Source organism: Fusarium tjaetaba, assembly GCF_013396195.1.
Source record: "Fusarium tjaetaba strain NRRL 66243 chromosome Unknown NRRL66243_c0000025, whole genome shotgun sequence".
Classification (NCBI taxonomy): domain Eukaryota; kingdom Fungi; phylum Ascomycota; class Sordariomycetes; order Hypocreales; family Nectriaceae; genus Fusarium; species Fusarium tjaetaba.
The window spans coordinates 161,481-173,675 of record NW_023501221.1 but is presented as its reverse complement, the minus strand read 5'-3'; the positions used below and the strand labels follow the sequence as shown (position 1 = coordinate 173,675).

General features: G+C 47.6%; 6 protein-coding genes across 6 annotated transcripts; 2 read left to right on the top strand and 4 right to left on the bottom strand.

Moving 5' to 3' along the window:
- Positions 1 to 510: 510 nt before the first annotated feature.
- Positions 511 to 1,356, top strand: FTJAE_1327 (enoyl hydratase; the record flags this gene model as incomplete). Its single annotated transcript, XM_037346396.1, has 1 exon — positions 511 to 1,356. The coding sequence occupies one exon, from the start codon at positions 511 to 513 to the stop codon at positions 1,354 to 1,356; it is 846 nt and encodes a 281-aa protein (XP_037211616.1).
- A 1,967-nt stretch (positions 1,357 to 3,323) lies between these two features.
- Positions 3,324 to 4,415, bottom strand: FTJAE_1326 (uncharacterized protein; the record flags this gene model as incomplete). The annotated part of the gene is made up of 1 exon (XM_037346385.1): positions 3,324 to 4,415. The coding sequence occupies one exon, from the start codon at positions 4,413 to 4,415 to the stop codon at positions 3,324 to 3,326; it is 1,092 nt and encodes a 363-aa protein (XP_037211615.1).
- A 349-nt stretch (positions 4,416 to 4,764) lies between these two features.
- On the bottom strand, positions 4,765 to 5,427 carry FTJAE_1325 (uncharacterized protein; the record flags this gene model as incomplete). The annotated part of the gene is made up of 1 exon (XM_037346374.1): positions 4,765 to 5,427. One exon carries the CDS (start codon positions 5,425 to 5,427, stop codon positions 4,765 to 4,767), a length of 663 nt encoding a protein of 220 aa, XP_037211614.1.
- A 333-nt stretch (positions 5,428 to 5,760) lies between these two features.
- Positions 5,761 to 6,870, bottom strand: FTJAE_1324 (uncharacterized protein; the record flags this gene model as incomplete). Its single annotated transcript, XM_037346363.1, has 1 exon — positions 5,761 to 6,870. One exon carries the CDS (start codon positions 6,868 to 6,870, stop codon positions 5,761 to 5,763), a length of 1,110 nt encoding a protein of 369 aa, XP_037211613.1.
- Positions 6,871 to 8,763: 1,893 nt separating this feature from the next.
- Positions 8,764 to 9,810, top strand: FTJAE_1323 (C6 finger domain protein; the record flags this gene model as incomplete). The annotated part of the gene is made up of 1 exon (XM_037346352.1): positions 8,764 to 9,810. The coding sequence occupies one exon, from the start codon at positions 8,764 to 8,766 to the stop codon at positions 9,808 to 9,810; it is 1,047 nt and encodes a 348-aa protein (XP_037211612.1).
- Positions 9,811 to 10,017: 207 nt separating this feature from the next.
- On the bottom strand, positions 10,018 to 11,460 carry FTJAE_1322 (agmatinase 1; the record flags this gene model as incomplete). The annotated part of the gene is made up of 6 exons (XM_037346341.1): positions 10,018 to 10,149; positions 10,203 to 10,621; positions 10,672 to 10,901; positions 10,947 to 11,030; positions 11,084 to 11,271; positions 11,320 to 11,460. The coding sequence occupies 6 exons, from the start codon at positions 11,458 to 11,460 to the stop codon at positions 10,018 to 10,020; spliced, it is 1,194 nt and encodes a 397-aa protein (XP_037211611.1).
- Positions 11,461 to 12,195: the final 735 nt, after the last annotated feature.

Genomic DNA, 12,195 nt, shown 5'->3' with positions numbered 1-12,195 from the left:
GGCGCGTTGCGACTTCAGAGACGGTTGGATTCGGTTAGACTGATGCCGCGAGATCGGATTAAAGTATGGCCGACACTGCTCTCATTCACAAGCCTGAAAAGGGACCTACAAGTTTTTGTTGAATAATGCTAACCCTATTGTCTAAGAGTTCTCGTAGATTTCACGGGGAATCACCTTGGAATGATTGTCGAATATCTTTTCGCATTTACCTATGTTGTTCGAGAATAACTCATGAACATGAAAAGAGCCTCGTGCCGAGGATATCAGACGGCGCTAAACTCAAAATATCCTCTGCAGACGTCAAAGCTGAGGAGACCTCCAATCACTTCATGTGTCACGCCCTTCTATATACATTCTCCTCTCATTAATAATAAGTAAAACGTAAACAGCTTATCGGTTATAACGGGCTCTTGATCCGATCCAGCCGGTCCCGGATACAAAAAGACGTTTGAACGGACTGCTCCTCCTCGTTGCTTCAGCACTTACAACAACGCTCTCGTCTCAACAAACATGACTGATACAGAGCCTCAAGCAGTTCAAGTCTCCCAGACCTCTGATGGAATCACTACCATCACTCTTTCACGTCCCCATCGTAAGAACGCCATAGATGGACCTACAGCCAAAAAGCTCACCGACGCTGTTCTGGCATTTGAGAACGACGCCACGCAAAAGGTCTGCATCATCTACGGTGCACATGGGACCTTCTGCGCAGGCTTCGATCTCCATGAAGTCGCCAAGTGGAATCCCGCGCAGGGGACAGACAACTATCTCGGTCCAATCATAGACCCGAGCCATAAAGTTGAAGACCGCAACATCGGCCCAATCGGCCCTTCAAGAATGCAAGTAAAGAAACCCGTCATCAGCGCCGTCTCGGGCTACGCTGTCGCTGGAGGCTTGGAGCTCTCGCTCATAGGCGACATGCGGATTGCCGAGGAAGACGCCGTCTTCGGCGTATTTTGCCGAAGATTTGGCGTTCCCCTCATCGACGGCGGTACAGTTCGGCTACAGGCCATCATCGGCCTCGGCCGAGCGATGGATATGATCCTCACTGGAAGAGCTGTCTCGGCGCAGGAGGCGTTGCAGTTTGGACTCGCGAACCGTGTTGTACCCAAGGGACAGGCGTTGGTGGAGGCGACCAAGATTGCGAAGCAGCTTCTCACGTTTCCGCAGGAGTGCATGAATGTGGACAGGGCTAGTTGTTACTACTCTGTTTATAACGCATCGTCGTTTCAGGATGCGTTGAGGAATGAGTTTGAGAATGGGGTCAAGGTCATTACTACAGAGAGTGTGAAGGGCGCGGCGAATTTCAGTAGTGGAGCGGGACGGCATGGCGTTTTTGAGACGGCCAAATTTTAGTATTCGTTATTGTAAATAATAAGGAAGCCAGCGGATATATCTCCTCTACGAGGCTCTGGTCTACTTACTCCCTGTTGGCAAGGTAAACCAGGGTTTTGCCTTCCTTGACCTTCGTCTTCATACGCCCTCCACCTTCATGATACGAGGTAATGCAAGCAGTAAATGGCAGTACACCATTCTCTTTCTTCTGAATTGCCTGATCATCGTGAAAGCTTCTGGTTAAAAGCCTCTACTGAAGAAAAATAAAAACAAACATCCGGTTGCCATTCAACACCTGTGTTCGCGGCCTAAAGTAAAAAAGCTCGCTCATCAATCCTTGAATTAGGCACGATACAGTCTACCTTTTCATGATATCAATAAGTTGCAACTGAATTTCATCACGCTTTCTCATGTGTGAGGCGCGTGATGTAAGCCATCAGCTGTGGGGACTATCAACTCAAAATAACACTCTTATTCCTGGATCTCATTCGAACAGTCTTAAGCTCAAGTCGCGGTGAATGAAACACATCGCTTGAGTTGCTCTGCTACCGTCACTGAGGTGCATTGGTTATTCAAATTAACTTTTTTCTAATTCTTTCACGTGTCAATCCTATACAACAAAGCGCGTGTTCAAGTCTTTTAACGAAGTTCATTCAAGCAGCCGACAGCCGTATAGGCAGATATCTCGTTTTCGCTTTGAGAAGATGGCAAGCGTGATGGTAACGCTCGTGTTAATTGGAGACAAAGAATAATAGAGTAATAGGCAGCTACCGGCCCTAGCATAACATGCAACTCAGTGTTCAATAAACCGCTTGCGATGCTGGTTTGCTTTCGAGTCTCCCGATCAAAGGCGACAAAGTCTCTTCTTTGTTCTAGGTATCTTAGGATATTTCAGCGCTTAAAAATAAAAAGTTGCAATAATGATCCGCCGCCAATCACTTCCCTTCAATCATAGGTATCCATGCCCTCCTCCCGGTGAACTCCCATACCCCCCCGCCGGCGCCAATCCGCCACCATGCGTTGTCCCTGAAACACCACCATAAACTCCCCCATTAACGCCTCCATTTGATCCTCCACTAACGCCAGAATAAACACCACCATTGACACCACCATACAGGCCACCGCCGCCATGCGGTCCACCAACGCCTAACGATCCATTGCCAGAGCTGTAGCCGACTCCGTAACCGTACTTGTCTTTGTCACCGGATGGTCTTGGACTACCGTCGAATTTGCTCCCTTGGAGTCTTGATGTGGCTTCTGGTGTCCTGCGCCCAAGACTTGTTGGCCGTGGAGGCGGTAGATCGTCCTTTTCGTCTTTGTCTTTTGAGAAGAGATTGAATAAGCACATTTGTAGGGCTGATAGGTTGCTGTATAGATGCTTGAGCGAATAATAGCTCAGGGATAGACTTCGAGTGGCGGAATTTTAGAATTTAATCGTTGAAAATTTTGAGATTAGGAACAAGGTTAAGGAAACGAGGGTTTTAGGGGTAGAGAGAGATTGACTTTTAAAACGGCAACGAGGAATATTTAGAATTAAGGTTTGTCGTCTCCGACACGCGTTCAGGGCTAAAAAGCGGGCTCTAGTGGCTGTGTGAGCTAACTACGGCCAATGGGACATGCCGTTCCAGCGCTTGGGCTGCACCGCCACTAGAGCCAGGGCCCTGTAGGCGCCTGATCTAGCACAGCCTGAAAGGACCCTGCATTCAGCTCTTGCGACACGACACGACACGAAAGCATTACGAGGCAGTATTGAAGTCATTGATGGGTTGCCAAATGATGCTGATAATAAGCTTATCTTGGCTCCGTGCTTCACGAACAAATGGTATGCATATGAAAAGTATATATGGGATTCTCAGGTCACAATAGTATCGAGCTGTAGACCGTAGTGTTAACTCGGTTTCATTCTCACACCATTTATTCATTCACTTAAGTCCGTATCTAAAAGGGTTTCCTCCACGCCCATCACTAGTTCAATCTAGCCTGGTACCTTAAAGTACCTGTAGCACACGCTTTATCTCATCACTAGAAAGCTTTTCAGCATACTCGCGAGCACTGCCAAACTGTCCCTTCATATCTGGATCTGCGCCTTGACTCAACAGCCACTTCACCCTTTCAATAGCGCCCGCCATGACAGCATTGACAATTGGATACTCCGCTGTCACATGGCGCGAGATTGACTTATCGTTCACCCGCGCACCGTTCTTTACCAGCAACTCCATGACAGGAATCCTCGCCTCGTCAAATTCTTTGCTTGGTGTTATAACTCCGGCGTGAGGATTTGATCCTGGCGGATAGGCGCCTGCTGCATAATACAATGGTGCTCCGTTGTCAATTTTAGCACCAGAATTGAGGAGCTTCTGTACAGTTTCGACTGTGCTTATCGTTGCTGCAATCTCGAGCGCCTCGCATGAATTTGTTTCAGGATCGCCAAAACGGTCGCGATTATCCTGTTGTTTGCCAAGATTCGGATCTGCACCATTCTCGAGAAACCAGTCAAGAAGATCAACGTTACCCGAGCGAATAACAGATGGTAGCAGGACAGCTCCGTAGAAGCCAGGTGTGTTTACAGTCCAGCCGTGCTGCAGAAGCAGTTCGAACAAGGGCTTTTGCTGGTCTTTTGGAGCAGCCAAAGCCCATGATGGAGTTATTCTTGTGATTGGTGCTCCAGCATCAAGCAAATAGCGCGTAACATCAACCTTGCCGCTACCCAAAGCGTTAAAAAGACCTTCGTGAAGGAAGGCTGGCGTGCGAGATTTAGAGGTAACGATGGACTCGACAGTAGCCATATCACCCTCTCGACAGGCCTTGCCGAATTGGACAAAATCGGGCTGTGTGGAAGAAAAGCCGTTGAAAAGCATGAGATCGTTGGGATCAGTGATGGGAATATCATCGTAGGAGGCGCCCATACGATTGCCCGCGCGTCGCTGTTCTGGTGTCATTCGCTGTAGCTCGTCGAATTGATGCTTAGCCTGGGCGAGGACGATTTGCACTACTGCAGGCGGCATGTTTTGCTGCTGCTGTCGCATCGTCGTCTGTCGCCCCCTCCATGCGAGGGCCTCTTGAGTTTCCCCTGTCGACATTGTTTTCGTGGATTTATTCTTGGTCAGTCAACTTCGGTGATGACAGTTCCAACATTAGGTTGCCTTGATTTTGTGCTGATCTTAGCTGACGTAATGCTCAACTTGAAACATCGATCCCTCCCCAGTGAACGAGAAGGATTCTTGAGTCCTTTCATTTTAAAAAATTGATAAATAAGATATTCTTATTACATATATAATTATTAGACTGCATTTGCAACGTATACTATGGTAACTTAGTGATGTCGTTTGCTGAATGTGTATCTAAACATTGAGCTCTGGAGTACTCCCATCACCTGGAATTCACTTGGGATCATTCTTAGAAATCAACCCGTAGATTCATGTTAGCCCCTCAAAATTGCACAATGAATGAGGCTAATCCGGCCATAAATAAGGCACCCAACAAACGAACAGCACTTGATCCAGCTCCATTGGTTTCCTTCGGTGCCACGGCATCAGTTGAAGTGCTAGTAGCCGTGACCTCTGCACTTATAACCTCAGTCTCACTTCCGGTTGCTTGAACAGCACTAGAATCCTCCGTGGTCGTGGCCTGAGATGCTCTTTCAAGCAGCTCTTGACCCTTGGTGATGACGATCGGCAGAGTGCCAAACATGAGCTCAAACTCTTTCGTGATACTTCCAAAACCAGTCACAACGTCGGTGATCCCGTCTTCCCCGGTTTCCTTCGGCAGCGCCATGGTCGTACAAATCTGAGGCGTGCCGCTGCTCACAAGACACTCAACAGAGCTGGCGCCGCCCAGATCGTTCAATGCCAACATCCAATGGAAGACGCCCGTTGAAGCCGCGCCAGCTGGGAGAGTCTTGCTAGCCCATGGCCCGATCACAATGGAATTGTTATACCCAGATGATTCGCATGCTGCGGAGATTTCGTCAGGGCAGTATAATTGTATTGTTGTTGCTGTTGGATTGGCGGCGATTACTACGGCTGAGGGTGTTTGTTCTTTGTAGAGAGCCAGAGGAAGTATGAAGACTGGTGTGGTAAGTGCTGACGACATTTTAGTTATAACGAATGACTATGGTGGGATGTTGGCGATGAAGAGTCTTGAGTGGGATGGCCAGGCTTTTAAGAGAAATAAAGAGGCACATGGATCTCGGCGAATTCTTAAAATGGAATGTCAACTGATGATTCTGGTTGGTCAACTCATGGGACGATGAATAGGAGCCTGCTAGGGCTGAGCTTGGCTAGTAATTTCGCGTGGTTAAAGCCGGCTAATCTGATATCTCGCGATCAAGCAGAATTCCGCTCTGATACACACTCTCAATGTGGTCATATGCTAGCCTCTTACTATGATTCAAGATGGAAACAAATTCTCAGCTATGGAATATTGCTAGTTTATGATAAGAGAAGCAATCACAGCTACGGCCACAACGCCCCCAATACAGGCAGCACTCGATCCAACCCCATTCGTCTCCTCCGATGACGCTGAATCAGTTGAAGTTGTTGTAGCATCCCCAAGTAGCTCCTGACCAGCAGTGATGACAATTGACATGTACGTAAACTGCGTTGCCAGCGTCGCGCCTGGTATCATGTTTGTCGCCGTTTCAGTGACTGGGCCTCCATAAATATCTCCACCCTTCCAAGTCCTGGTTTCCATCTCTGTAACCAAGTGCGTGCATGTCTGAGGTATGCCGCTACTCATAAGACACTCCACAGAGAGGGCTGTCCCCCAGTAACTGTTAGCAAGATAAAAATGAAATGTGCCTGTTGATGCCGAGCCCTCTGGAACGATAGTACTAGCCCATGGTCCGACAACAAATGTGTTGCTGTATTCATATGGGCAATCGGATTGGACGGGACATCCCAATTTAATGGTGGTCGCTGTAGGATTAACGTTTACGACTGAGCCCGTTGGTGTATGTATCATATATTCCTCTGCATCGTAAATGAAAAAGGTCGGGGTGACTGGAGGAAGGGTTTCGGTCGCGGCTTTTCGTAATGAAGCAGAGATCTTCCTGGCATCCTCTGTAGGTGTAGCTTGAACATCAGTTCCCAGCTGCTCTAGGCCCGAGGTGAGGACGATCGGCAACTGAATGGTATCCAGCATCTCATCCGTCTCTGTCACAGTCCAGCTATTACGTGTCCAGTCCCTCTCTGTATCCCACCTCGTATAACCTAGCGGGACTTGAAGGCCAGTGCAAGTCTTGTGTATGCCAGAGCTCATGAGACACTCATACGATATTGCCTCCCTTTCAATTTCGAAAAACCATCGAAACGTTCCAGTAGAAGGCAGTCCTTCTGGAACGACTGTACTGGTCCATGGCCCGACCACGAATGTATTGGTATAGTTCTGATTACATTCGATGTTCTCGTGGCTTGGGCACCCCAGCCCGATTGTTGTTGCGGTGGGATTCGCGTCTATGACTGAACCGGTTGGTCTCACCATAGTGTAAATGGCCGCAGAAATGATATTGACGGTTGTCGTAAGTGCAGATGACATTTTGAAAAGACATGCGGATGGAGCAGAAGTAACCTTAAACACAACTGAGCAGTCGAAATATTCAGCTGAACCTCTAAGTTTTATAGAAACAGAAAGAATGAAGCTGTCGGGGATCTCCAAGAAGGGAAGCTCGAGTATCATGGTTTCCATTGGTTTATTCAACGCCAAGCAAGAAAAAGCCACTGCCAAGGCTGTGATGAATTGGTGGTTAAAGCCGGATAATCGTCCGAATAGAGACAAGTTGAGTCTCTTTCGGGCACGTTGGCTCCCTCCCGACAGATGGGAATTTCACATGACAGTAAAACTGAACATGTCCAAAAAATTAAAGACCTGTGTTACCAATAAGTTTATTTGTCTAACTTAAAGGCGTAAAGCCCTCTTCTGTTGTGTATTTGGTGCCATCGACCACCAACTAAACCTAACTTCTAGACAGCTCTTTGGGAACACTTGGCACTCATCAATTACACAGATTCTACTGCCGTATCATATCTCTCACAAGAGAGAGAATTGCCCTTCACCGTTTTGTTCGGATGTGGAGACAATTTTCCAATTACTAGGAATCATTATGCATGCTGTCGATAATCTCTGCCGGTCTGCCCTCCGTGTTACTATATCGGCTCGGCAACAGCACACAGTAACTATAAGCTATATAATATCATTTCCTCGCCTCTAAGCTCTCACTGGCGCGAGTAACCCATTCAATGAGCTAATATTGACAGTGTCTCAGTGAGTAAGATTCATACCGTTTTCGAACAAACTGGTATCTCTAAGCTCTATATGTTGGGATAAGGTTCCAAGCTCTCAACCATAATTCTTCACTATAAAAGGACAAAGATTTCTTACCAATTAAACATTATATCAGATCGGCTGATAAATTGTAATAGAATATATCTGATATCATGAAAGCCCACCATCTAGATGACTGAGCTGCCAGCTCAAATTATCCAGTCAGGTCTCAGATCGTTTCAACCCGAACTTACAGCTATCTCATATGGGAGACGGGCCCGAGAAACGAGATTACCAATGTATATTCTTACAAATGCCGAGATATCATGGGAGGGAAGCAGACTTTCTTCGTAGTACTTCGACTGGATTGCCCCAAGCTAATCCACACCCGCGTTATACTAAAACAGTCAAGTTCCACTTTTGAAGTGATAATACCTCAGCAGCAACGACCATCGAGTTGTTAGAGATGAATACAGTAGAAAAGGCGGATTCATAATTTATGTTTTCAATGGAAGCACTCGATGCCATGGAAAGCAAGAACTTCTTCGAACAGCCAGTTTCAAGGTGTGATCGGGATAGTCAAGATAAGCCCGCAGTGTATCTTATCACCCAATCAACTGCCTCATTCTTATCGTGACCATTTAACCATTTAATACCCTGCTACCCCAGACTTTCATCCCCAAACCAATTGCCCGCTTCAATTAACCGATACCGATACTCATGTGATCACAGAGGCACATGACTGGGAAACGATCACGTAAAGGTTGTGGTGAGTGTAGAAAACGAAGGCGTAAGTGCGACGAAGTGAAGCCGAGCTGCGGTCAATGTATCTCGAATCACCGGAGCTGCAAGTATGAGTTAAGGCTAGTTTGGAGCCAAGGAGTACAGAATAGACGAAATGGTATGTGTACCCCAGGAATGAAGGTAATATCACTTACTGAACCCCATTGAGTAGGCTCAAGTAATTCAATAAGCTTCAGCGGCACTCTGGACCTTGGTACAGGGGAAGATAATTCCGTATCATCAATACCAGAGTCCCTTCCAAATGGCTTGGCGCTCCCAAGGCGGTATAAGAAGTTGCTGCATCATTTTGCCGAAGGTGTTCTGGCATCGTTGTCGAGTCACCCAACTATCCACGATGATTTTCGTCGTGGCCTTATGCCCACCATGCTCGAATCTCCTCACCTCCTCTCTGCAAGTCTGGCACTATCAACCGCAAGCTTCGAGTCGAGGGGCATGACAGAAGTCGAAGGGACCAGCACATCCCGAATAATGGAACATTTGCAGTCTTCAGGTCTACCACTACTGAGATCAGCACTGGCACAGGGGCAACAGAGCGAGATTCTTATTGCGACATGCCTGATCTGGTGCCTGGCGGACGTGTTTTCAGGTCAGCAGGGAATGTTCAGGTGGCCAATACACCTTCAGGGTATAAAGGCTCTTCTTCACGGCCGTAGTGATTATCACAGATTCGTGGCAAGCGATAGTGCCTTGAGATCTGCGATGAAGCATCTCTTTATGCTGTATCGCAGTTTAGAGACTCTACCACACGTACCTAAAATAACATCAGAGAAGGCCAACCTGATTGTCCCCGCTAATACAGCATACAATCATCAGATTGATGGCTTTCTGGGGTACAGCGAAGAGCTGCTTGACATCTTGCAACAAATCAACGCATTTACACCAGGATCAGGGCTTGAAGACTCTTCTATTGATGCAGATACCTTACTGGGCAAGCTGAACGCCATGATCAGGCGAGATGTCAAGTCGCCGCCCGGCGTCTCAATCTCCTCACTTTCATCACAATCAGGCCGCGAGTTCGCGCTCTGTAACAAAGTCTTTCAACAAGCCACCTTGATCCAGCTTTATCGACAATTATACGGCCTACCCTCATCATCACAGCCTATACAGGATGCTGTTCAGACTATCAGCGGAATGATCAGCAACATGGCCCAAGGCGAACCATGCAACACTTGGGTCGCAATGGCCATGCCTCTATTCACTGTTGGCTGTGAAGCCTACAAAGAGGAGCAGAAGACTTTCATACTTGATAAGATACACAAACTTGAGATTTGTATTGGCTCGCTACATGTCAAGGTAATTGAGCAGGCGCTGGAAGATATTTGGAAAATCAGAGAGGGTTGCAACGATTTCGAGGGAAATTTATGCGCCAGTCACTTACTGGGTGAGTTATTCCCTTATACCTTTTATTAAGCACAAGGCTGATCACACCGTAACGAACAGAAAAGTTATCATATAATATTGTTTTGTTTTGAGGAACTCCAACTCTAAACCACAGGCTCAAATAGAGCGTATCAAGCGTACCATATCCGCGTGCAATTTATATGCCTTACGATATCCAAAGTCTTGGTCAACATGTTCAGTCCATTGTCGCTGACAGCGATCTTGGCAATCGTAATTTTATAGCTCCTCTTCTTTCTTACCCTCAACCATTCGGCTAAGAGGTCCCTTCTTGACCATGATAGACATGACCTCGTAGAGAACATCAGCCGCCGCCATGGTAGTATGCTCAGCGTTGGTATCGTAAGCAGGCTATACGTATTTGTTAGTTAAGAGTCAAGATCTCCCCATGTTGGTCAACTTACAGCGACCTCAACAATGTCTGCAGCAATGAGATTGAGGCTTTCCAATCCTCGAATAATGGTTCGAAGCTCTCGAGTAGACCAACCTCCAGTCTCAGGAGTACCGGTCGCAGGTGCGAAAGCTGGGTCAAGAGTGTCGATGTCGATAGAAAGGTAAACAGGGCGATCGGTACCGACGCGCTTGAGAATCTTCTCGATGATACCGTCAGTGCCAATGGTATCAATCTCTCGAGCCTCCACGATCTCAAAGCCACAGTAGCCATCATTATCGTAGTCACTAGGGCCACTCAGGGTAGTTCTGATACCAGCGTGGATGTTGGTATCATTGCGGAGAAGGCCCTCCATAGCGGCATGGTAGAAATACGTGCCATGGTTAATAGCAGCGACCTCTGAAGGTGAGCCACCAAAGACCTTAGGCTTCCCTATTTATCTGTCAGTAATAATTAGACGGCGAAGACATGTTGAGACATACAGGTGTCAAGATGACTGTCGAAGTGAATCACTGTTACAGGTCCGTAGGCACGGTTGATGGATCGAAGGAGAGGAAGAGTGATAGTATGGTCACCGCCAAGGGTGATGACTCTGGGAAGAGTTCGGCTCTTCAGGGCTGGACCAGACTTGTCTGCGTCTGTGGCTGGTGGACGAGAGAGGATGTTGTAGTGACCCTCCTCAATCTGTCGAAGTGCCCACTGGTTATCGTATCTTGGGGCGTTAGCACTGAGATAAATGAGCTGACAGACTACTTACGAGGTGACTGGGATATCACCACAGTCGAGAACTGTGGCCCAGCTGTTGAATGGGTTGGTAGCCAGGGGTACATTGTAACCTCCACTTCAGCATCAGTTAGTCTTAGCGGAGGGAACGCAGTGCGAGGGCTGGCTTACTAAAGATTGAGTCTTCGAGAGCCCTGTCGGATACCTGAAGGTCCGAAGCGAGCACCAGGTCTGTAAGAAGTACCTGTGTCAAAGGGAGCACCGATGAAAGCAATGTCATACTTGATGCTGTTTGCCTTCAAGCATGGCTGGTATGGAAGACGGCCGAAGGTACTGATACCGGAGAAGACGGAGTCGGCCTAGACACTTTGAGCCTGATTTGCCACAATCTCAGTTGGGATACTTACCTGAGTGCCGCCGTCGCCGGGAAGGGTGTTGTACCAGAGTCCTTGGTGAGGACCTGACATGGGCTCTTGGTCATGGCTATGGTCGCCGTGGGCGAGAGCCACAGAGGCAAGGCTCAGTGAGAGGAGGGACTTGTACAACATGCTAAGAGAAATTCAGATGAATACTGTTAAGGATGGTGTATCATGTAGAATCTAGAGTCATAGCGAGTATTTATGCCGTATGATAGCTCGGCTTCCGGAGACACTTAAATCAGGATCATGGTCACATTCATGCTGGCGACTGGTCCATCATTCCACCAACGTAATTCCATCTCCCAACTAATTCCTATTCTCACAAAGTGATATCATCACCAAACCCTCCTGCAGAAACCATCATCACTTACAACCTCAAAATCAACGGGCGTCCACAAAGCGCGTAGATATCTAGAATAGGCTAGTCTGGGGTAAATTCCTCGATGCAGCTAGAATCAGATCGGCACCCCGCAACCTCCGCATTCTTATCGTGGCTAAGTTGCCGAATCGAGTAAACCTATGATACGTGCTGATAAGCTTCTTGTCCGACAATGAGTTCTCGTTGACTTTGTTCGAGGCAGTATTGTGTTACGCTGGCGCAAGTTGATGATCGTGAGGTTGCAAATCCCGCAGACTAACGAAAATGGCGTGGTGCAGCTGAATATCCCGACATGAGTGATGCATCCCACCATGACTGCATGCTTATCAGCGGTTCTGTGTTGGCAAAAGTTTTACCAAATTGTAATAGTGCCTCTTACCGACTCTGAACGACAGAGAGTGATGGTCGGATTGAAGTAATTGGGAAGTCCTGTTGATTCGCCCCGAGTTTGGCTGTCGCTTGCTGAGTTTTGAAACCTCTTCCTT